The following is a 26,144-nucleotide window of genomic DNA, read 5'->3' as shown; positions in this document are numbered from 1 at the left end:
TTCGTTTTCTATTGAAAAAAGCCTAAAAATGCAATTTCGGACTCATTCTTTCAAAAAGCACCATTTACCTGAACCTAACAGACAGGAGATGTGCTTGCCGATCAGTCTTACCTGGCCCTCTTTCCTCCTCTGAGTTACCTTCTTGACCCCTGTGGGCATTTGCATTTGAGCTCTGGGTCCAGAAACGGGTTCAGCGAACTCAAGATGGCCTTTTATGCTAGCTAGCTTCCAAGCACTCAATGGAGAAGGATAAAAAAAGAAAAACAAAAAGATGGTGCCTATTTAGTATTCTGTTCCTGCTTCTGGAATTATTGTTTTCATTGTGCCCTACGCTAAGATCTAAAACTAATTTTGTGCTTTCTCAAACTCATTTTACCAGCTCTCTCGGCTGACCCTTTCTGAAAGGATGACAGTATTTAAATTCCTTACAAGTTCTGGATTTTAAAATCATATTTCTCGGGTTAGAGACCTATAGACATGAAAGAACTTGGCGAGGTGATAGTCACCGAAATGACTTTGTCGTTTGGACGGCTCCTAGGATGGCTCCGGGGACTAAATGACACAGAAGAATCTAGCAAGCAGAATGCCTGTTTCACGCAGGGCTGTGATGTTGGCGGTGACTCTGGCGCCCTCTAAAGGCTACTGTGAGAAAAGCAGCCGCTTACCACGTGCTTTAAGTTTCGGGCTTTGCCGGAAGTGTGACGTTTGGGAGGGAGGGGGGCAGAGGTCGTGTATGTTCTTCGAATCCAGAGCCAGTAATCTAACTCGTCATTTAGCCCTCCCCTCATATCACGGAAGTAGCAAGCCCTTGTCCCACACAACTTTTCATCCTCAGTGAGGACTATACTCTCTGCTGTCACCAGCAAGACTGGAAACAGAGAACTTGATCAAAGTCTGCATTCCTGTGTTGTTGTTTTTCTTTTAGAACAAAGAGTTTGAGATGCGAATTTTTTTTAAGGCAAGCACTATCTTGTCTATTTGCTTTGAGAAATAAGTTGTCAGAGTATCTGCTCTGTGCCAATAAGGTAAGTGTGCTGGGCTATTCTTCATTGTCATTGTCTTTTTTTCTTTTCTTTTCTTTTTTTTAAATGGGGAAATGTTTCCAGAAACCTCTTTTGCAGAGGATGAATATTCCCCTTGCTGAGTGCCTTCCTTAAGGATGAATGTCTTCCTCAGGAGCCTCTTGATCAGGGTGAAAGCAACGGAATTAAGGAGAAAGTCAGCAAAGGAGCTGTTGTAAGGAAACAAAGTTAAGTGGTCGGGAGCAACCATCTGAAAGAAAGCTGTCAGTGAGAATAACAGCATCCCAGGACTTTCTGTAATTCTCTTCTCCCCTCTGATGTCATCTTACGGATGACATAGGAGTGCCAAGCGTTGGGAAACATAAAATACTCCACAGGTGTTAGGAAATACTATAGCATTGGCAAGTGATAATAAGAAATATAAACAGATCAAATTCCAAACCCAAATGAACCATGATCGATCGCATGATTTGCAGATCACCCAAGTCTCTCCATATTTCAGAAATGATTCCTACCATTTTCTGGTCTGGCAGGTCTGGGATGGGGTTTTCGTGTCGTTCAAAAGTCCAGTTCAATAGATTAGGGCTCATTTACCAAAGAACTCCGATTAGAAGCAACCTTTGAGCTACAGAGGACCTTACAGTCATAACACACGTTATAGTTTAGAGAAAGCATACACACACCTTATGTCCCACCACTCCCCCTGCCCTTCATGCCTGCGGAATCTCTCCTCCCTTTCAAATCACACCTAGTTTGGTACCAATTACTTGGCATTCAGACATAAAAACAATTCTCTTGGGCTGGAAGAGGACAAAGGGAAAACCACTGGAACCCTCTGTTTTACAAATGTAGGAACAATCTCACGGGGAAATAAAGAATTTTAAGTTCCTGCGGCCGGTCAGAGCCAGAGGCAGAACCAGAACCCAGATCTTCCTATTTCTAGTTCACTCACCAACTCCCCTCATTGACTCGAAGCATACTTTTTACATTTACGTATTTATTTTGAGAGCGATAAAACGAGACAGAGTATGTGGGTGTGCATGCGGGAGGAGAGGGGGCAGAGGGAGAGAGAGAGGATCTTAACCAGGCTCCTTGCCCAGCAAAGAGCCCGATGCGAGGCTGGATCCCACGACCCTGGGGTCATGACCTGAGCCAAAATCAAGAGCCAGACGCTAACCAACTGGGCCACCCAGGCGCCCCCCCCCCTTTTTTTTATTTAAACTTTTTTATTTGAAGCATATTTTTTAAATGGCTGCCCCCACTCAGAAATTCATAATCTGCAAGTGTTGTGTAATTCCAAGAGGTGTAAATTCCTAATTTGTTTTTGCTGCCTGTACAGTTTCTTAAGTGGCTCTATAAAGGACAAGGTGTTTTGCCCTGGAAAAACACAGCCCACTCTGTGTCTCTAACCAACAGAGACATTGTTGCTCTGTGTTGCTCTGTGTTGCTGTGTCGTGTAGCCAAACAACCCAACAGGGCCTGCAAACGTTGGTACCTGGAGCACACAACCGTTACAGGAACGCACCACATGATGTCATGTGTGTCCACATCTCTCCATATGGCAGCGTCTCCTGTTATGGGGTCTTTTCTTATTACTATTATTTAGTCACTGGGCCTTCATCATCTTTGGGTCCCCACCCTTGGCTCTCTAACTGCACTTCGAGGTACCCGGGTGCATCCATCCATTCAACAGAATGGATCCATTTGCTGCTCGCCTGTTCACTGGAGCATGTTTTGCACTTTGCCAGTTCAATCAGCAACCATTTCTTTTGTGTTTTGATTGCAAAGACAGAACACAGTTGAGATCTACCGACTTCAGCCTTCTACCTAGTGGCCTAGAAATTCCAGTGTCCTCATTGGCAGAGGCCATTTACTTCTGTTTGAAAGCTGTCTAAAAATCCTACTCCTCACCCCAAAGGAAGCTACAGGTATGTATGCCTCCTTATTTTCAAACTCGCTGATTGCTTTTGTCTGTGTGAGCTGTCTTTTCTAGGGAAAAGAGAGGAAGTGAGGGAGATAATTAGGGAAGTAGGGAATGAACACTGATAAATATTTGGTGCTGGGCACTTTTGTGTGAGTAATGTCGCTTTGTTTACAACTCAAACAATTCTACATAGCTCTTTTTCTTATTTTATAAGCAATAAATCTTAAGGTGTTCAAGTAGGTCGTTTGGAGTCACACGGCCAATCAGTTGCAGACACAGGGTTCAAACCAGTTCTGCTGCCTCTAAGTCCATTCTGATTGCAGCCTACCTAGCTCTTTCAATTCAATAGAGACTCCCAAGTCAACCAAGAGTCTCAGGGGAAGAAGTGCCAGTTTTGTCGTAAATAATGGAAGCCAGACCTGGAGGTCTCAACCCTACAAAGGGCAGGTTGGCAAGTAAGATTTGGCAACAGCCCTAAGAAATCCCTCTGTATCTCCTTGCAAGTCCCTGGATCTGCTCCAGGACCAGGTGAGTTCGAGGGTCTGAAGGGCTCAGAAGTCTTCCTCTGCCCCCTGTAAAGTTGATAAATACACTTTGACTCTGTGCCTGGGGACTCTGATTTGATCTAGAAGGCAAGCTGCAAAGGCATACTACACATTCCCCCAAGTCCATCACAAAAATGTGACAGCAAACCTGAGCACAGGTGAGGGAAGAGGCTTTCTAATGGGAACCACAGGACACCTTAGCCTCTCAGACCAACGAGATGCGCACATCCAACCTCAGAGTCAGAGATCTCGAGACGCTGCAGACTCAGCCCCTTACTAGCAGTGTGGCCGCAAATCATGCCACACGATGACGCTCTGTTTTCTCATTTACTGGCGCTCAGGTCTCAATAAATATTTTTTCTCTTGGTTCCCCAAGGCAAATAGCACTAGAATAAGCAGCATCACACTACAAAAATCACATAAGGGTTACACAGCAAGATCTCCCCTCAAAAAAATACCATGTCTTCAAAGGCAAAGCCAAATCAATTATACATATATATTTTTTAGAAAACAAATACTTTGACGTCTCGACTACTCTGTGTGTGTTTGGGACTGGCCAGGGGGCGTTGAGGGAAAGGCAGCACTGGCTACTGAATCCACCTGACGTGTCGGGGGCCTCAGCGTGACATATGTCTGATTTGCTGGAATCAACTGAGTGGTTCGCCCATCTGTCAAAGCAAAAGCTACGTTGGTGTTGACAGAAGCCCAAATTGTAGTACCAAGAAAAACTGGTTCTCAATCCCTATGACACTTACCTCCTCCAGTCTCTACTGACTGCCACAGACATCCCCATGTCCAGAAGACCTCATCCAGAATGCCCCATGTAGCTTTCCTTGGGGACTTTGTTCTGCGTTATGGTCACCCAGTCTTGCCTCTGTGCGAGGTTAAGAACCCCCCACTCAATTCATATAATATCACCATTGCATGGTAGGGGATGACCCATGACCAGCCGTCCTTCAGGACTCTAGAGGCTATGAATAAAAACTAATCTTTTTTGCTAGCCGCAATTCCTCGGGTCCAGAGAGACAAAGTGGAAGCAGAGGGTCCTTTTCATACTGAGGGGATCTAAAGTCCCAAGGGCATCAAGGTCCTGACTATACTAGTTAATAATAAGAACTAAATTTAAGTGAGCACTTACTATGTAGGAAACAGACTTCTACAATCCTTCCGACATATCAATCATTTAATTCCATAACAAATATTTAAGAGCTATTATTATTATTTCCGTCCCCACTGTACTAAAGAGAAAACCGAGGGCTGGAGACAAAAAAAAAAAAAAAAAAAAAAAAAACAGGTAGCCCAAGGTCACGCTGCTAGTAAGTGACACAAAGAGTTAAACCAGAACAGTCCCATTTCAAAGCCCTCATGTTTAACCACAATGTGAGTCTGCCCCAGCTCAAAGATGACAAGAGGGTGTTTATGCCACCATGAAAGTTGAATGCTACGACAGGAGGCTCCTTCCAGTTTTGTCACAGGAGGACGCTCAGGCCACCCTTCTTCCAACAGGGTGCCATGGCCAGGCGAGTCGCAGTGATTGGGGCGGGTGTGAGCGGCCTGTCCTCCATCAAGTGCTGCTTGGATGAGGATCTGGAGCCCACCTGCTTTGAGAGAAGTAATGACATCGGGGGACTATGGAAGTTTACTGTGCGTAGCTCGTACCCTCCCACCTCTATCAATCATAATCCGGCTGTCGGCTTTGTCCCTGCTCAGGCATGGTGACTTCAGCCTATCTTGGGGACCACATAAGAAAGCAGCTCACTGGGTGGAGGTGGGCAGCCTGGGTGGCTCAGTCAGTTAAGCTGGCTGACTCTTGATTTTGGCTCAGGTCGTGATCTCACAGTTTGTGAGATCGAGCCCCGTGTCAGGCTCTTGTTCACATTTAGCACAGAGCCTGCTTGGGATTCTCTCTCTCTCTCTCTCTCTCTCTCTTTCTCTTTCAAAATAAATAAATAAACGTTAAAACAAAAAAAGAAAGCAGCTCACTACAACAACACGGGATTGTGCACGTAAGGTGCCAGTACTGTGCAGGATGCAGTCTGACAGGTGATGAACCCGGAGACTTAGCAGGGCAGGGCAGAGACGGTTGGAGGAGGGAAGAAGGAAGAGTTAAGTCCGCTACACATAGTATTGGAAGTTACAGTGGTTTCTGGACCACATTCTGAGGCAAAGGAACAAAGTGTCACATAGGTTAAACTGAATGGCATTGGTGAATATGGAGCAATGACACTTTTATTTTTTTTTTTAATTTTTTTTTCAACGTTTTTTATTTATTTTTGGGACAGAGAGAGACAGAGCATGAATGGGGGAGGGGCAGAGAGAGAGGGAGACACAGAATCAGAAACAGGCTCCAGGCTCTGAGCCATCAGCCCAGAGCCCGACGCGGGGCTCGAACTCACGGACCGCGAGATGGTGACCTGGCTGAAGTCGGACGCTTAACCGACTGCGCCACCCAGGCGCCCCGGAGCAATGACACTTTTAGAAGGACGGAGGTTGGCCTCAGGGAGTGAAGCCCCAGCCCCCAGGCATTGTTCGGGTCTTTGGGAAGAGAACTGGCAAGAGTGAGGCAAGAATCCAGACCTTGTAGAGTTGGGGGTGGGTAGCTTTCACAGAGTATCAGAATAAAAAAGGTTGAGATGCTGATCAATCCTTCTAAGGAGAAGGGTAGTGCATCCTGGGGGGTTATGTTAGGCCAGCTATTAGGTAACTTGAGCAACAGAAGTAGGGGCTGGAAGTGGCTCAATACCACCTGCCTCTGGCTGGTCCTGGGCATCACAGGGCCTTCGGCAGGGACCTAGGGATCTGTCCCAGCAGTGAGGTATAAAATGTCAGAAGATAGGAGGCCTTGGGGGGAAGAGAAAAGCAACATTCAGTGGGAGCTCCGCATGGAGGAGAGTACTTCAAACTGGTATGAATGAGGGAGGCCTTCATGGAGGAGGTGGCATTTGCCATTCATCGACAGATGGTGAAGAAAACAGAATAAGCAAATGTATGTGAGCGGAAATGGTCACAGCCCTGTGATTATAGTGTACTAGAGGAGAAAAGTTTCTCTTGTTGTACTGTGAGCCTGATGGAACCAAATGGAGCCAAATGTCAATGTGGACAGAAAACACTGGGTCTGGTTTGTGTCCCTTCTGCTATTTGACCCCACAGTTTGTTTGGTTTTCTTCCCCTAAAGTAAGATAGATAGGGGAGCCCAGGTGGCTCAGTCAGTTAAGCGTCTGACTCTTGATTTCCGCTCAGGTCGTGATCTCAGTCGTGAGATCGAGCCCCACGTTGGGCTCCGTGCTGAGTGTGGAGCCTGCTTGAGATTCTTTCTCCCTCTGGCCCACCCCATTTGTGTGTGCATGCGTGCACACACACGCTCTCCCTTTCTCTCTCTCTCTCTCTCTCAAAAGAAATAAAGTAATATAGATAAATTTTAGAAAATAATACTGAGTTAAACAAAAAGAAAAGTACAAATTAAATATAATATCAATACCCATGAGAATTATATACCTGCACTATTAAAATTTCTCTGTATGTTGTACATCTGAAACTAATGCAACACTGTGTGTCAACTATACTCAAATTAAAATAATAATAATAATAATAAATTTCAATGTAATTTCTTTCAGTCATATATATACTATTTCTTTTTCAAAAATGCAGTGATAGTATTGATGTTCACCCATTCACCAAGTACCTGAGTACCTGTGCTTATAATGTCCCTCTACCAGGATGGGGACAAAATAGACAAGGACCCTGACCTCCTTACAGTCTGGTAGGGAACAATAACAGTAAAACACATTGTTACAGTGCAGTGTGATCAGGGTGTGTTGAGAGTGCAGGGTGCTATGCGGCCGGAACAGCTACCTTAGAGACGGCGTCTTATGGAAATTGACAGCTAAGAAAGATACTTAAAAGAGAAATAGAGATTAGCTTCAGCCATCAGAAGTTCATTGAGGCCTTATTTTTTAGAGAGAGAGAGAGAGATTGATAGAGCATGCAAGCTGGGGAGAGGGGCAGGGGAAGAGAGAGGGAGAGAGGGAGAGAGAGAGAATCCTAAGCAGGCTCCATGCCCGGCACGGAGGCCAACGTGAGGCTCCATCCCGTGACCCTGGCATTATGACCTGAGGTGAAACCAAGAGTCAGATGCTCAACCAACTATGCCACCCAGGTGCCCCCATCGGTGCTTTTAATATGCATGTTTTTGTTTTGTTAGTACGTTTTTTGAGTGTGTGAGGTTGCGACAAGACAACAGTGAGTTGAAGAGTCGATGAGAAAACAGAGGCTGCCAGTATGTGATGATTTTTTTCATGAAGATTGATATAGGACACAGAGAGACAAGGCTGGAAAGGGAATAGATATAGGTTGAAAGGGAGTGTTGTTTTGTTTTTAAAAATTAGAGTCTTCAGTATTTTAAGTGCTGATGGGAAGGAGCCAATAAAGAGAGAGTGATTGAAAATATACATAGACGATAAATATAAAAATCAGTGAGGAGTTCTCTGAGTAAAGTGAAGAGAAAGAGGTCTAGGGCATGAGTTGAGGGAGTGAGGATGGCAAAGAAGGGGAAAAAAATAAGCAAGGGAGACCATAGGCCCCATGTTCATGGAATCGCTTAATGGCATTGTTAGTCTTGGAGAACCCTGTTAAATGTGTTAACTTCTTTGTAGTTTGATAAAGATACTATGTTTAATAAGTCCAATCCCAACAACGATTTCTGATAACTATAGCATAGAGACCCAGTGCTGCATTTCCGTGGAATTCTTTGGAATGGTGAGTGGAACACTGACTGCTAACGATCTCTTTTCTCTTCCTCCTGACTCCCCCACCCCATCAAGCTAACTGTGCTCTCACCACAGGAAACTTCTAAAGATGGGATGACCAGGGTCTACAGGTCATTAGTGACAAACGTCTGCAAAGAGATGTCATGTTACAGCGACTTCCCCTTCCAAGAAGATTATCCAAATTACATGAACCAAGGAAAATTTTGGGACTATCTCCAAGAATTTGCTGAGCACTTTGACCTTCTGAAATACATTCGGTTTAGGGTAAGACACCTTGGGTCACGGAAGGTTAATGAATGGGGACTGCTCATTCGGCAATCTAATGCAAATGGGATATTTAAGTAAATTCATTCCTGATTTTATCTCTATATGAACAAGGCAGATAATAAAGACTCCTCACTTCTCCTGCTTCTCATGTTTTACTCAAATAAGGCATTAAAATACTGAATATCCTGGTTCCTCTTCTGAATCCAAATTCTTATTCAGGATGAAATTTAGAATGTTTTTCTTTTTGAGAGGAAAGGAAAAATAAATTTTGCCCATGAAACCCACTGGGAAGAAATGACTAGGAATCTGGACCACAGAAATTATAATGAGCCAAAATTCATCTTCCTATGTTTTCCCAAGTCATTCAGTGTTGTAACTCACCTCCTTCTCGCCGGGAGTAAAAACTGAATGTTTCTTCCTTCCAGTGAAGTCATTCAGATGTTTTGGGTCATGCTCTCTATGACTGCTTTTGAGACTTTGTACAAGTTACTTAATTTCTTTTTTTTTTTTTTTTTAACATTTATTTATTTAGAGAGAGAACGTGTGAGAGCACAAATGAGGAAAGAACAGTCTCCACACTGTCAGCACAGAGCCCGAGACGGGGCTTGATCTCACAAACCATGAGATCATGACAGGAACCGAAACCAAGAGTAAGACACTCAATCGACTGACCACCCAGGTGCCCCAAGTTGCTTAATTTCTTTAGGGGGGAGATAAACCAATATTGACAGACCTCCTATCCTGAGACTCACTCAGCCCGCTTGAAGTAACAAACATGGTTACCATACCAGTCATTACATGAAGTCCAAAGGTGATTGATAGAAAGTGAGTGTTTGGGGGTGCCTGGGTGACTCAGTCGGTTGTGCGTCTGACTTCGGCTCAGGTCATGATCTCGCGGTGTGTGAGTTCGAGCCCCGCGTCGGGCTCTGTGCTGACGGCTCGGAGCCTGGAGCCCGCTTCGGAGTCTGTGTCTCCCTCTCTCTCTGTCTCTCCCCCACTCGTGCTCTGTCTCTCTCTGTCTCTGTCTCTCTCTCAAAAATAAATAAACATTAAAAAAAAAACATTTTTTTTAAGTGAGTGCGTGTCTTTTACTTTCAGACCACAGTATGCAGTGTCACGAAGCGTCCAGACTTCTCTGAAACTGGTCAGTGGGATGTTGTCACAGAGACAGAGGGAAAGCGGGACCGAGGTGTCTTTGATGCTGTCATGGTTTGCACTGGACATTTCCTGAATCCTCACTTGCCTCTGGAGTCCTTTCCTGGTGAGTCACTTCTACCCGAGATCGTGCCTACTCTGCTGGGTTATTCTAAAAGAAAGTTGTTTATTTGCCATTGGAAATAATTCATGATGATTATAAGTGACTTGATGCTCAACCTCAGAAAAAGTGTGTACAAAATAACTTGGAAAGGTAGGAAGCTATGGAGGTGTCAGGCCTTATTACTTACTTATTAATATAAATGCTGTTGTTATTATTTAAGCTTTATCGTGCCTGATCTGATTCAAGTTCAGTGATCACATAACCCTATCAGATGTGTCATTAAAAAAAAAAAAAAAAAAAAAAAGCCAAGCTTTTGAATTCTGTCATTAAATTACAGGTCATTTGAGTCAGGAGTAAACTGCAAATCAATAACTTAATTAATAAACAAACAAACAAACAAAGTGAGAGCATAAAGAAACTTGACAGATTTGTTTTTAAGAAACATAGCAGTTGGGGCACCTGGGTGGCTCAGCTGATTAAGTGTCCAACTTCAGCTCAGGTCATGATCTCACGGTTTGTGAGGTCAACCCCCGCATCAGGCTCTGCACTGACAGTGTGAGGCCTGCTTGGGCTTCTCTCACCCCCCCCCCGCCCCTCCCATGCTCTCTTTTTAAAAATAAATAAATAAACTTTAAATATATATATGAAAGAAAGAAAGAAAGAAAGAAAGAAAGAAAGAAAGAAAGAAAGAAAGAAAGAAAGAAAGAAAAGCAAGCAAGCTTTCAAGGAAGACTATGAAGAATAAAGCTTGCAAACCTGGGCCAATGAAGAAAATGAAATGTAAATCTTATAAACGTAATCTCATTATAATCAAATTAACAAAATATCGTATTCAAAAAAATGTCTTAGAGACCCAGTGGGAGACCTCAATGCATACTATTGCAAAGAAGCAGTATTGTAAATGATGGTCCAGCTTGCAGCTAGCCTGGGGGCTCAATCCACAATGGCACAGCAGTAAAGAAATATAGAACCGCCTGTTATAGCAATGTTTCTATGGGGAGATGTGTTACAAGATGTGATACTATGTTTTGGAATACAGTATCTTGTCAGGTTTGGGTTGGCTCGCCCTCAGTTGTACTTAGACTCTGACTAAAAGATGCTGTTGCAAAAGATCAACCAAGAGCTGAAAGGCGAGGATCCTTGCGGCAGTATAATGTACGTAATCTGGGAAAGCTGGTCCGAAGGAAAGAGACTGGGCAAACACAAAGGAGAATGACAAAGGAGTTTGGGATCAATACAAGAGCAAACATTTCTGCATACTTTAATGATCTCTGGGGCGGGGGGTGCGGCTGACTGCAGTAGAAATAGCCGTGTGCCCTTCTCTTTTGCCACAAAACCCAGATTATAGAGAAGGAAGAAATCCACACATACAGATGTCAGAGACTCCTCCTGAGGAGGTCTTAGTTTAAGACCAGACTTCAGAAGGATTTGTCACAGGAGGACACCAGGTCAAATATGCCAATGTCCTGTGTGTTCCTAGCATGGGGTATCTTGGTGAGTAGGCATGGTTTCAGGTTTCCAAAGAGTCCTGGTCTGCTACAGTTCCCCCAGGGACATTGGCCCTTGGTGATAAGTGGCATTTAACATAATAGTTATGAACAAAGTTCTTCATGCCCAGCCCAACATGGGGCTTTAACTCATAACCCTGAGATCAAAACCTGAGCAGAGATCAAGAGTCAGACATTTAATTGACTGAGCCACCCGGGTGCCCCTAGGAGCAAAGGTCTAAAGTCTGGAAGCCCGGACCACATGCCAGCACTAGCTGCATAATCCTGGGCAAACTTAACCCAGTGATTCCATTTAGAGAGTGGTTTAAGAATTAAATGAGTTCAGGGCACCCGGATGGCTTAGCCAGGTAAGCGTCTGACCAGCTCAGGTTCATGGGTTCGAGCCCCGAGTCAGGCTCTGTGCTGACACCTCAGAGCCTGGAGCCTGTTTCCGATTCTGTGTCTCCCTCTCTCTCTGCCCCTCCCCCGCTCACGCTCTATCTCTGTTTCTGTCTCTCTCTCTCTCTCTCTCTGTCTCTCTGTCTCTCAGAGCAGGCCTGCTCTGTGGGGCTTGCCCTTCCTCTCCCCCGCCGCGCAATCTCGGGCCATTCCCACCGCTTTTCTGTCAGATCATGGCAAGCCCTCTCATCGCTTTAAAATCACCCAAGAAAATTCTCATTTTCCTAACGAAAACATCTTGCCTCGTGGAATAGTCAAAACTTGCAACCACATGTAACGGTGGGGCTTCCCCTCCCCCGGCTGGAGCCTGCTTTGGGCTGGACGCTCAGTGGGAACAGGAGGCACCCATGGCTTTCCCCCTTCCTCTCCCAGTGCCTCCTCTTGCCAAACCCGTCACCCACCAGCTACAGTCTCTAACCCTAGACCCTTCCGGAATTAGAGTCCCAGGGGGCAGGGAGGGTCTTTCTTGACTGGCACCAAGCAGGCGCTAGTTTTCTCTGGCCGCAGACATGCCTAAGACTGACACTTTGCAGGGTGCTTTCTTGGTTCTGCTTCAGAGGGACATTCCATGAAGGGGGATCTCTCAGTGCAGCCCCTTAGCATGGGCCGCACCCTCTCGCTGACCACGCACAGCTCCTTGAACCCTAGCTCCTCCCCCAGTCATCTCCACACAGACTGTCTTTAGGGTCTCATTGCCTGGGCAGATAGATGCCTGTCTTATCCAAAGTTCCTTTCAGTTGGCATCAGGGGCACCTGGGTGGCTCAGTCGGTTAAGTGTCTGTTGATCTCAGCTCAGGTCTTGATCTCAGGGTCATGAGTTCAAGCCCTGCGTTGGACTCCACCCTGGGCATGAAGCCTACTGAAACAAAAATTGGCATCATGGGGCTCCTGGGTGGCTCAGTCTGTTAATTCTTGATTTCAGCTCAGGTCACGATCTCACAGTGCGTGAGTTGGAGAGCCCTGCATCCGGCTCTGGACTGATGGCTTGGAATCTGGAGCCTGCTTTGGATTCTGTGTCTCCCGTCTCTCTGCTCCTCCCCAACTCATGCTCTGTCTCTGTCTCTCTCTCAAAAATAAACATTAAAAAAAAGTTGTTTTTAATAAATAAATAAATGTTACTGAGCAAATGAATCAGTCAATCACTGTGACAGAAGATTGATATATTCTAGGAGACAGTTTCATTTTTTTATATTAAAATTTCAAATGTACTTGAAGTACTGGGGTGAGAAGCTTTTAAACTCTCTAAACTGCAGGGTTTCCTTCCAGATTCTTCATCAGTGTTTCATCTCACTGATGGTCACTGTCCCCATCACTCTTGTTTCCTCTGCCACCTCATAATGTCCATTTCTGCAGCCACCGCTGGAAATACCTCTACTTCCGCTGTTGCGACCAGTCTTCATTTTTATGAATCCATGGCTTATGTCTTTTATACGTGCCAAGGAGATAATTACCAAAAATAAATCAAGAGAAGAAATATTTGGATACATGAGTCCTTCTCATGTATACAAATACCATAAGAGTGATACTTGTATCAACAGTGTTCGGAACTTGAAAAACCAGTCAGTAACACAAATGTAAATAATGCAAGAATAGAGTATAAATAAGCATATGGTATAATAAAGCATTAAGCCTATAATAAAGAATAACGTAAAATAAGCATAGGGTATAAGTAGCAAGCCTAAGCCACAAAAACCATTATGTATAAGAGAACTTGCCACAAAATTTCTTTTGTGGAAAATTATAATTGAATTAAAATTCACTTGTAAATATGTTCTATACACAAACCATTTTCTTATAGAATATATCTGTTGGGTAAAATAACACGCATCAGCGATCTACTTCTTGCTTAGGATGTTCAGGGTCGTGCATGAGATGTTTCTTATGGTCTGCAGTGACCTTGATTTCCCCAAGTAATTGCTTTAAAAGGGAGCACTCATGTGGAATTTAAATTCTCCCGTATTTTTAAATCTCCTGCAGGTTGTACTAAAGCTATACCCAGGCTCAGAGAATCCAATGGGAGAAGAAAATGATACGTGGCTTCTATGTCCTGCAATTAGCAGCAGGAGCAAAGGGCTGACATATTTCTGGAACGTTCCTTTTCCTACAGACCCTATGCCTGCATACTAGGGAGTTATAAAACTTTAGATGCTTCTGATTTTCTGATCCCTCCCTCCCCTCAGGTATTCATAAATTTAAAGGCCAGATCCTGCACAGTCAGGAATATAAGAGCCCAGAAGGCTTTCAAGGCAAACGCGTGTTAGTGATCGGTCTTGGGAACACTGGAGGGGACGTGGCAGTGGAACTCAGTCGAACGGCAGCTCAGGTACACAAGGGTGAATCCACACCCCCACCCCATCATCATTGCTGGTGGCTGGAGAGAGGGGTACAAACTATAAAGCACATTGGCCGATTGCTAAATCATGTGGACCCAACGTGAGTGAAAAAAAAAATCCACACATAACAGAATTGAAACATCTCCAAGAGGGGTCAAGGACACTGTGTGGATGCCAGACCACGAGGCATTTTTTCAGAGGCACTGTTTCAGGAACAAGACCAAATGAATAAATTACTCCACCCAGACCACTGATCTGTTTTTACACTCTCTCTTCATAATTCTGGCGAAACCCCCATATAAAAATAGAAAATGGAAGTTATTTTCTGAACATGTCCAAATTTTCTATTAGAAGTCACATTTAGAATTTGTTTTCAGATAAAAACAGCCTTCACTTTGCCCACGAAGTGTGCAGAATGACTTTAGAAAGTCCAAGCATAGATTCACAAATTAGAAATCTGTTCCACTTTAACATATATTATAGGACATTATTAGATTTGGGAAAGAGATGTTGAAGATTTTTATTGAACTCAGTTAAAATTGCTTTCCCAAAACTCCACTTTACATTCTGTATTATTTATATGTAAAAGATTGCCAGGTCAACAGTGCGCATATCTACTAGCACTATAATTTTTATAGTGAACATGATAAAAATACTTAACAGATATATAGATCAGGTAAAAGTGACTTATAAAAACGAAAACAACAGAAATAGTCATTTGTAGTTCTATGTACAAACTCACCAGTTAAAAACAGAAGCTATGAAGGAAATCTTGCCATTTGCAACATGGATGGAGCCAGAGAGTATAACGCTAAGTGAAATAAGTCAGTCAGAGAAAGACAAATACCCTATGATTTCACTCACGTGTGGACTTTAAGAAACAAATGAGCAAAGGGAAAAAGAGGCAAACCAAGAAACACACTCTTACCCACAAAGAACAAAGCTGAGAGCACCAGAAGGGAGGGAGGTGGGGGGATGGGTGAAATAGGTGATGGGGACTAAAAGTGCACTTGTCGCGATGAGCACCGGGTGATGTGTGCAAGGGTTGAATTACTATATTGTACACCTGAAACTAATATAACACTGGATGTTAATTAACTGGAATTAAGATAAAAACTTCTTTAAAAAGGACAGTTGTTATAAGAACATTTGAAGCACATCAAACAAACATACTACAAAATGATGTACATATATTTATCCTTCCTTACTTTTTAGGTACTTCTCAGTACTAGAACTGGTGCCTGGGTTATCCACCGCTGTTCTAATGGGGGTTACCCCTATAATATGGTGATTACAAGAAGATACCTTAATTTTATGGCGCAAGTTCTGCCCTCGTGTGTACTAAACTGGATTCAAGAGAGGCAAATGAATAAAAGATTTAACCATGAGAATTATGGACTAAGTATTACAAAGGGGTACTTAAATTTTTTATTTAATGGGAAAATTATTGAACCAATAATTTTAGGGCACCTGGGTGGCTCAGTCAGTTAAGTGTCCAACTCTTGATTTCGGCTTAGGTCATGATCCCAAGGTCATGAGATCAAGCCCCCAGTCAGGCTCTCCACTGACAGCATGGAGCCTGCTTGGGATTCTGTCTCTCCCTCTCTCTGTATGCCCCTCCCCCACTCACTCAGGTGCATGCACGTGCTCTCTCTCTCTCTCTAAATAAATATATTTTTAAAAAACAATCAATAATTTTTAATTCTACTTTATTCAGAACTCAAATCTTCAGTAATTATTATGCTGCCTTTATTTATTCTGCTCTGGGCTTAGTTCCTTAAGACAATGTCCATCAAGTACCACAAATAGGAATATTCTCTGTCTGGTAACAAAAGTAGTAATTCATGAGGCTAGAATATAATGAAAGATAAAAACTTTTCATTTCTTGAAAAGTCAGGATGTTAGCTTGAAAGTCAGGATGTTAAAATTGGCTTTGAGGAGTCTTGAAATGGGCACCATCTACAAATGGAATATTTGCAGCATCTTGAGTACAGATGGCCAGCTCTTGCCAATGATTCTCTGGCTGAATGATTAGAGGATGAATTTCCAATAGGAGTTCCTAAAATTAAACATTTTAATATAACATGCATCTGTATGAAGCTGCACACGGCAAGGAAAAGAAAACTTTTGAAATGAATGTAAGGTCATTAAATGTGACTTCTATTTTATGCTTGACCCAAATATTTTTTTTTTCGTAAGACAGCTCTCAACTTACAAAGAAAATTAACAGCAGTGGATGATTTGATATGTCAATTTTATAAAGACATTATATCTGCCATGATTAGATGGAATGATGTTCGTAATAAAAAATATTTTTCAGCATAACTTGGTTCAGATTTTTTTATTTTTATCCAAAAAGTTTCTTGCTAATTTCCTCTTTGTCTAACGTCAACCCTTTGAGGCCTGGGTGATGTGAGACCTGATTCTTAAACGGATTGCTGTATACTCGGTCCTAATTCTTCGAGAAAAGCATTGCTCCAGAAATGAATTTCAAGAGACAGAGAATTTTAAACCCCAGGCAGGAAAGAATAGGTTTAGCCATTTTCCACATGCCTTCTACTGGAAGCAGAAAAACAAAAGATGCTATTGAAACAGTAAGTTGGGTAGACAACTTTGAACTAGACATTGGTCAATTCACTCCCTTGGCTTGGCAGATAATTCCCCTGAGCTGACCAAATAAATAATTTGCTCAACCGTCTCACAGATACAACTACAATGAATAATTTTCTCTTCTGTGTCAAAGGAGAAAACCAAAATTCATTGTGAATGATGAGCTGCCAATCTGTATCCTCTGTGGGACGGTCACTATGAAAACCAGCGTGAAGGAGTTCACGGAAACCTCTGCTGTCTTTGAGGACGGAACAGTGGAGGAAAACCTCGACGTTGTGATCTTTACAACAGGATACACATTTTCTTTTCCCTTCCTTGAAGAGCCTCTCAAAAGCCTTTGTACAAAGAAGATATTCCTGTATAAGCAGGTCTTTCCTTCAAACCTGGAGAGGGCAACGTTAGCTATCATTGGCCTCATCAGCCTTAAAGGATCCATCTTATCAGGCACAGAGCTCCAGGCACGTTGGGCCACAAGAGTATTCAAAGGTACCTTGACTCTACTTAAAGCCCTACGTGATCAACTGAGTTTCCAATTAGTGTCTTGTGATTCAGCCAAAATGGAACAGATGTGAGCTAAAGTACCATAAGATATTTCAAGTTTAGGAAATATTTAATTTCATATATGAGTAATATTGTCATGGGTGTGCTTATGTCACTAATGTGACGGTGGAAAAAAGGTTTTGGTTGTGTGGATGGGATTAATTTGCACAGCAAGATATAATCATGTTTCTCAGATTAACTGAAATTGTTGGAAGCTTTGGGATCCTATATTCTGTTCTACTCTAGCTTATTTACTTCTAAATATTTCTATTTATTTCTAGAAGTAGAACTCTATATCCCTTCCAAAGGAAGTTGCTGGAATAATGCAGACTGTGAATAAAGTTGAGTTCTGAGGAGATGGTAACCTTTGAGTAATGCCTATAAAAAAATATTTTAGACACTAGACACGAACTGCTGTCAGTTTTCACAGTAAGAGCACAGATGATGGAGTCGGGGTTACCAGGGTCTGATCCCAACTCTAAAACTCATTATCTTTGTGAGGACCTCTCTGAATCTCAGCCCCTTCATCTGTAAAATGGGGATAATAAAACCTCTTTCACAACAGTTTTGTGAGATGGATAATGTCTGCCGACCACTTATCGTGGTACCTGGCACACAGTGAACTCTACTAATTGGTAACTGGCATTCTTACTCTTGCTGTTACTATCATACCTCTCCAAAGTAGGGCAGGTTTTAGATTAGTAAGCATTTTAAAGAATTGCATTTGCATGATTTTTTTATATTTTTAATGTTTATTTTATTTTATTTTGAGAGGGGGAGAGACAGAGCGTGAGCAGGGGAGGGGCAGAGAGAGAAGGAGACACAGAATCCGAAGCAGGCTCCAGGCTCTGAGCTGTCCTCACAGAGCCCGACCCGGGGCTCAAACTCACAAAGTGCGAGATCATGACCTGAGCCAAAGTCGGATGCTTAACTGACTGAGCCACCCAGGCGCCCCTGATTTTTTAACTATAAACAGCAATCACAATTGAGCCAACCAGGTGTTCTTTCGCAGAATTGTGTCATTAATGAATAAAAACAATCACCAGTAATTTATCAACAGTATACAACACAGTACTAAGTTGTGTCGACTTCGTTCACCCTCTACAAATGTAATAGACCTCAGATTCCGCACATTTTCATTAAATGATCACAAATATTTCTTTCTTTAAGGCCAATTAAAGTGCTTTCACAACATTATCTGGTTATATTAAAATCTCAGAAGACTCTTAAGTACGTGGTGTTTTGGGTTTTTTTTTTAATGTTTTGTAATGAGCTCAAAAATGCTCACCAGAATGATAGAGCTGACAAAACAAAACTCAATTAGATGACGCCACAGGAGGAATTACATGCTTCTCCAGAGAGCCTCCAGACGCAATCTGAGAACCACTAGGTAAAGTCTTGCCCGCTTTTTACAGGGTAAAGTGACTCTAGTGGCAAGCACACGACGGGGCTAAGTCAGACCTATCTCAAGTGGATACTAACCCCCCACCCTGGGGCCAGCACTTGGCTCCAGTCGGAAGAGCAGAGTCCAAGAACTGAGACCGTCTAGGAGAGAGACCGAGAAGGAACACATGCCCACAACCACTCAAGAGGTCAGAGCCTAGTCTCTCTGTGAGGCTGAGGGACCACCAGGCGCTTCCACACACGAGGCTTCCGGTGCAACAGGAGTGAAGACATGTCAAAGCAGGGCTATAAAAACAAGGTCATTTTAAGTAGTTACATTTAACCCACAAATAGCTTTAACACACACATACAAATACAAACAGGGGTATACAAACAATACAATACAAACAGTATATATGAATATATGTAATGTGCAAGCAGGTAAATGAGCTGGAGCAGGTACCGATGACCGATGGGTCAGCGCAGGCTGAGGTCTGGAGGACAGGGGCGTCCATCCTCATAATTCTGGCAGTAGAATGCCACAAACCCTGGTTAAGTGGGTTTGGAGGGGCATTATGCTTCCAGAAATTACCTCTAGTTCCAGTCTAAGCTTTGACTATTACACATCCTAAGGATAGAGCAGTGGGGGGCCAGAAATGAGGGAGAAGAGAACGCAAAGGAAAAGGCACATGTGACGTTAATGTTCTTTCCAATGTTTCTCACAGGACTCTGTAAGATACCTCCGTCTCCAAAATTGATGGCTGAGGCTATGAAAAAGGAGCAGCTCATAGAAAGGTATGACACGACATGTAGCTTCTTCGGGAAAACCTACCAATGTATTTCCATACCCACAAACCTGCATCGGAGCCAGAAGAATATGCTTTTAATCCCAACTGTTCCACCAACTAGATGTGTGGTCTCGGATGTGTTAGGTAGGGGTACCAGCTCCTCTCAGCAGAATACAGAGCCAGGGCCCCAACAGGTGGCAACCTTGAGCTCACTTGGCCGCCAGAACCCCCTTGTGCCTTTGTTCTTGGGTCTCTTAGGCTGCTCTTTCTCTGCAATTCCTGGTGTCACCTCTTCCTCGCTCCTAAAAATTGGTGAACCCCAACCTTAATCCTCAGATCCTTTCTCACTTCTACGAACACCCACTCCTAGGCGGCCTCACCCAGGCCTGTGGCTCTCAATTCCATCACATAGTCATGACTCCCAAGTCTCTCCCTCGAATTCCAACTCCTAATCCAAGTCCCTCCAGATATCTCCACTTGGATACCACTTAGATATCTCAGATTTAATACAGCTAAGAATGAACTCTAGCCCTCTAACACCTGCCCACTCATCCTGCACCTGGGCTGCTCTGAGACTTTTCTTCCCCTTCTCAGTCACTGGCTACTCACTCTGGGTGATCAGCCAGAACCCCTGAGCGATCCTTTTCTCCTCTTTTTCTCTCCATACCGCACATCAGCAAATACTGTCAGCTCCTACCTTCGAACAGAAGGTAGAAATCCAGACCCTTCTAGCTACCCCCACAGCCACCCCAGACCAGGCCACTGTCACCTCTCACTAGGACACTGGCTGTCACCACTTATCTGGTCTCCCGGCCTCCTCTCTGCTCTTCTACAGCGAGTGTCAAGTCTTGACACTGCGGCAGAAGTGAGGAGCACCACATTGTCCTTCTGGTCAAAACCCTCTGATTGCTTCCCATTTCACTCCCAGAAACTTCCCTGGGGCTCCCCAGTGCTCCAGAGCAACCAGCTGTCTCTGTGCCCTCATTGCCTACTGTCCTCCCACCTCACCCATACTGGTCCAGTCCGAGGCAGCCTCCTCCCTGGTCCTCAAACACCCCAAACCTAGCCCCCTCAGAACCTTTGCACTTACTCTAACCTCTGCCTGGAATGTTCTCCCCTCGCCTCCCCCCCATACCTACAGGCTCACTCTGTCAAATATCGCCTCCTAAGAGAAGCCTTCTCTGACAACACTGTATAAATATGGCGGCCTACTCAATCCCTTCATTGCATTCCCCCCCCCTCCTTTATATCTCTTCATAATACCTATTACCACCTGATTTATTATATATCTGCTTGGCTGAGGGTTTCTATAGCCTGTTAATTTCCTCACTAGAAGGTAAGCTTCTTGACAACACAGACTTTGTTTTATTCATTGTTAGACTCCTGGCAGCTAGCATGATGCCTCATGTGATATTTATTGAAGGAATGAATGAATGAATGTCATTAGGACATCATGAAAGTTTACTAACCACAGAAATAGATAGGAATAAAGCTTTCATATACATGATACCCACATCTGTGTCATGTTCAGGGCCCCATGTATGGCTCTCTCAACTCACAATTAATGTCAATAACAATAATTTAGGTGGCCATATATGTGATGCTTTCTGATCATGTTCATTCGTTCAATAAGTGCTGTATTGAGACTGGATGAGATTTTACCCTTATATCAAATTCAAGAACCTAAAACATTATCTAGAACTGCTCTTCCAATTGCCTCCTTTTACCATCTCCTTTAACAAAATTACCTTCCCAAATACCTTCTGTAGATAAACTCTTATTTTTTTTGCTTTGCAACATAGAAAAACATTCCCAAACATGGCTTGACTGTGATAAAAAGAAACAAAATGGCGGGAGGAAGGGTGACTTATAACTTGAAACTGAAAAATGATCCATCTTTTTCCCCTGCAGGGGTGTGATGAAAGACATCAGTAAAGATAAACTTGAGTACATCACCTACATGGATGACATTGCCACATGCATAGGGACAAAGCCCAGTGTCCCATTTCTGTTCCTCAAGGATCCCAGACTCGCTTGGGAAGTTTTCTTTGGACCGTGTACTCCTTACCAGTACCGCCTAAAGGGACCTGGGAAATGGGATGGAGCCAGAAATGCCATCCTGACCCAATGGGACAGGACACTGAAACCCTTAAAAACTCGAATCGTCCCTGATTCCACAAAGCCTGCCTCCATGTCACATTATTTAAAAGTTTGGGGGGTACCTATCCTACTTGCCTCTCTTCTGCTGATCTGTAAATCTTCACTTCTTCTGAGTTTGTGCAAGAATTTCCTCTTACCAGTAAGTATTTGGTGAGGATGAATCTGATTGGTTACAAGGGTTGTCCCGAGCCATATTAATTCTATCTCCAAATATTTGTGCATCCCTCCTCTCCTCTCCATCATAACCGCTATCTTTCAAGTTCAAGTCCAGTCATCTCTTACCTGAATTATTATACTTACTGCCTTCCTCTATAGTCTCAGTGGCTCCTTTCTTGCCTCCCTTTCCAATCCATACTCTACTCTGCTAGCTAAGCAATTATGTAAAATAAAAATATTGTCATTGTTTCCATAAAAATGCTGATTGGAATAAGATGACACTCAAATTAGTTAATTTGGTGGAAATTTTAATATAGAGATTACTACAAAAGGTTTGGGCAGACTGTAAGGAAATCATAGGGATAATGAAATACTCCCAGACTAGTAACAATGAGATATTTTTACCATTCTGAGGCCTAATGAGGCAAGAGGAGAAAACAATTATAAATGAGACAGAGAGACTTCTTTGTGGAGAGGGCTATACCTCAAGAATTACGGCCTTCAGCTGACAGATGAAGGCAGTCCATGGTGACCCCAAAAGTGCAAAGCTTGGGAATAAGTTCCCTAAGTTTATTTTCTTCCCTCCCTCTGATCCCCTGCCCATGCTCCCCAATGGCCTAACCCAGCCAAAACTCAAAGGGCAAGGTTACCAACTATTGTGGATTGAATTGTGCCCCTCAAAAAGTTATATGCAAGTCCTAACCCCTGGTACCTACACCTTGTTTGAAAATAGGATCTTTGTGAATGTAATCAATTTAAGATGAGATCATACTGAAGTAGGGTGAGCTAAATGCAATATGATTGGTGTCCTTATCAATGAGGATAAGACACACCAACAGAGACACGGGGGGAAATGTTGTGTGAAGACGAGCAGAGGTCGGAGTGATGCATCCACAAGCTAAGGATGGCCCAAACACTGGAAGCTAGGAGAGAAGCATGAACAAACTCTCCCCCAGAACCTCCCGAGGAAATCAATCCTGCTAACACCTGGGTTCCAGACTTCCAGCCTCCAGAACAGTGAATGAACAAGCCACCTGGTTTGTGGTATTTTGTGGTGGCAATCCTAGGAAACTAACATACCGACTGATGCCATCCACAGAAGTCGGCCTCCTAACGTACAGACGGAGCAAAGACAATGGAGAGCACATATGGAAGGGCAGACAGAAAGGACCCAGTGCAGACTGTTTACTATCCTTCAAAATTTCTCCTTTGATTAGAGATAATCGTCCAAATTACTGAACCTGGAAGAGGAGACCCTTCGTGATCTGACCGCATTTGCCCAGGTCGCCAGAGTCCTGTCCTACAGCTTCCCCCACTCCACTCTGGACCTACCATCCAACACTACCAAACTGTCAGCTGCGCCATACCTCCTCTCTTTGGCACAAGGCATTGCCTCCACTGGGAACTCGAATCCACCCCAACTCTCTTTCGAGAGAGAGGTCGATTATCTCCCTCTGTGAAGCCTTTCCTGGATCCTTAAAGCAGAGTCGACCTCCCATTCGTAATGACTGCCCTTCATGTACTGCTTTGTCATTGCCCTTTTCTTACTGTCATGTACAGTTGACCCTTGAACAATGCAGGTTTGAACTGCATGGGTCTACTTATATGCAAATTGTTTTCAATAAATACAGTACAGTCTTATAAGTATGTTTTCTCTTCCTTACGATTTTCCTCATAACATTTTCTTTTCTCTATTACTTTATAGGAATACAGTCTATCATACAAATAACACACAAAATACATGTTGATTGACTTTATGTTATCAGGATGGCTTCCGGTCAACAGTAGGTGATTAGTATACTAGTAGAGTTAGATTTTGGGGGGAATGAGAAGTTATACAGATGTTTTACTGGGCAGTGCTGCTTTGTTTAAGGATCAACTGTAACATTCTTTTTGTGTCTGTCTCCCAGCAAATGAGAAGTTACTGAGGGGAGTTGTGTCTTGTTCAGCTAAAACACTGCCTGATCCAAAATATTGCGAAATAAATATTTGGTGGCTTACCAGTTGCCTCACCAGCTGACTTTCTTGTCTGTGTTCTCCTATCCAGGTTCTTTCTCCTGCCAACATGATAAACATCCTCAGGTTCCCTCAGCCACGCAAACGAACGAGAACAGTTCCCCAACAGCAAGAAATCCATGTGGCAAATACAGTCAATATGGCTATACAATAACTAGCAACCATGTGTCCTGGTTGAAAGCACTCTCTCTGACTTGGATTATAATCCCAGTTCTGGCATGAGCTGTGAGGGCTTGGCCAAGTGACTTAGCCTGGCTAAGCCTCAGTATCCTCATCTGGAAAATGAGGAGAAAGGTAATAATGGCATCTACCTTAAAAGCAAACAGTGAGACAATACAGGATGTTAGCTACCCAGTAAATTAACTATCAATAGCTGATGAGCCCGAGGACATTTTCAATTCTCTGACTTAAAGGATTTGAAACCTGTTGCCCGGCTCCTTTCCCTCTTGCCTAATCAGAAAGCATGGCCTTTGCTCTCCATGAATCCCCTGGTAGCACTTTCCAGCTAAGATCACTCTTTTGTCTTCGTGACCCCCACCAAATCACTGAGGCCCCTTGCCACCATCATGGCTGCCGTCATCACCACACACACCCCACTCCGGTGGCCCCCCCCAGAATGCAGAGGGAAACGTCAGCAAAGGAGGAATCATTATGTCAGGGCATAACTTGACATAACTTGTTGATATGTCTGACATAACTTGTTGATATGTCTGGATTTTTACTAACAACATCACCTAGTAGAAGGGACACCTAATTCCAAATCTTCAAAGCTGACCAATGAGAGCAATGTCATATTTATCTATGCCCAAGTTCTTGAAGGAGAAAGCAGAGCTGAGATGTCTTTATTATCTCATTACATGTAATGTTGCGATTTATTTTTCCATGTATTAATTTTTAGATGAGAAAGCAAACTCCGAGAAGTAATTTGCCCCGATTCACAGAGCAAGGGAGAGACAGAACAGAGATTTGAATCCAAACATATGCAACCCTAAGGCCTTGAGATTGAGTTGCCTTGAGAGAGAACTCCTCCAATTCACTCCTTACCACCTTGACTTGCTTATGGATGACGTTCCAAGCTGGACATTTCCTCCCTGAACCTTGAATAGACTTCTGAATATTCTACTTATCACATGCCATGACCCTAGTTCCCGAAAAAAAAAAAAAAAAATGTATCATGAAAAGGCCACTGCAGGGGCAGTTGGTTATGCATCCTACTTCGGCTCAGGTCATGATCTCATGGTTCATGACTTCATGCTCCACATCGGACCATCCAGGCACGGAGCCTGGAGCCTGCTTCAGATTTGGGGTTTCTCTCTCTCTCTGCCCCTCCCCCATTTGTGCTCCATCTCTCTCTCAAAAATAAACAAACATTTAAATGAAAATGTTTTGATGAAATACAGCCAGATCAACACTAAACCATCCTGCACACCTAGAAAACTGATCTGAGGTTTAACACAACAATCTGCACCACCTGAACCACAGAACTCAGCAGGTACACGGCGCGGAGAGATGAACTGGGGGAGAGAGAAGCCGGGAGGGCAGGATGCTGTTTTTCCGTGTGGAGAGGACAGAGACGGGGGGGAGGGGGAAATACGGGAAAAGCACCCCTCCCAAAGCAGCTGGAGAGAAGGTGGAAAAGTGGAAACAGCCGCAGGGACTTAACTAAAAAGGGAGATAGGAGAGGGCTTAAATTCCATTAAGACTATAAACAGGGGGAGCTCAGAGGCTGAAACTCTGCAGCACCATACCTGGCGGAGCTCGGATGGGAAGGGCGAATCTCCAGGAGCAGAGAGGAGTCCGGGGGTCTTCAGACTGAACGGGAGAGGTGGTTCCCGGGACAGCTGGTAGAGGCTGTGTGGATCCCCCCAAAGGCAAGGCCCCAGTGGACCTGGGAGAACAACCTGGTGCTGGAACAAGGTCGCTGGGGGCGGAGCCCAGTGCCAGATGCGTGTTTTTCCATAATCCCTGAAACGCCGCTGCTACACGATCGCGCGAACTTTCTCTGGGGCAGGCTGGCACCCGGCTGCAGTATCTGGGCATCGGCAGCAGCAACCAGCAAACGTTCCTGGGTGCAGCCGGCACCCGGCCACCGCTCAGTGAGACCCTCCCTCAGAGGAGCAGAAGGGGTCAAAGCCGCAGTCCCTCAGAAGTAAGGGGTCAGGAAAAACAGCCGTATCTGAGATAAAACTCAGGAGGGAGGTGCTGCCTGGAGTTCGGTTGCAGATGGTGTAAAGGCGGGGAGCGGAGGGAAGCTGAAGACAAAGGACAGGTGCACAATTGCTAAGCTAATCCCAGAGAAGGGAGTTCCATACTAGAGACCAGGTATCTGGGCGACACCATTTTCACCACTCCCGCGCATGCGCATACGTACCTATAAGCAGCACGACAACCCACCCCAGTAAGCTAAGCAGCGCCATCTAGTGGAGAACG

The 26,144-nt window shown here is 44.0% G+C and overlaps 1 protein-coding gene across 3 annotated transcripts; it reads left to right on the top strand.

Moving 5' to 3' along the window:
* Positions 1-783: 783 nt before the first annotated feature.
* FMO4 (flavin containing dimethylaniline monoxygenase 4) lies at positions 784-21,957 on the top strand. Of its 3 annotated transcripts, none has more exons than XM_086694562.1 (10): positions 784-1,025; positions 2,815-2,950; positions 4,998-5,135; positions 8,333-8,521; positions 9,623-9,785; positions 13,909-14,051; positions 15,277-15,476; positions 16,805-17,157; positions 19,320-19,389; positions 21,294-21,957. In XM_086694562.1, the coding sequence occupies exons 3-10, from the start codon at positions 5,004-5,006 to the stop codon at positions 21,694-21,696; spliced, it is 1,653 nt and encodes a 550-aa protein (XP_086550688.1). In that variant the 5' UTR covers positions 784-1,025; positions 2,815-2,950; positions 4,998-5,003; the 3' UTR covers positions 21,697-21,957. The 3 variants fall into 3 exon arrangements, with proteins under 3 accessions (XP_086550688.1, XP_086550687.1, XP_086550689.1); XM_086694561.1 differs by having other exon boundaries at positions 2,811-2,950; XM_086694563.1 differs by lacking the exons at positions 19,320-19,389; positions 21,294-21,957 and adding an exon at positions 17,493-17,977 and having other exon boundaries at positions 785-1,025; positions 2,811-2,950.
* Positions 21,958-26,144: the final 4,187 nt, after the last annotated feature.

This window comes from Puma concolor, chromosome E4, assembly GCF_028749965.1.
Source record: "Puma concolor isolate L17-30 chromosome E4, mPumCon1.1.hap2, whole genome shotgun sequence".
NCBI lineage: Eukaryota > Metazoa > Chordata > Mammalia > Carnivora > Felidae > Puma > Puma concolor.
Note: the sequence above shows the minus strand (reverse complement) of the source record. Positions and strands in the feature narration are given on the sequence as shown.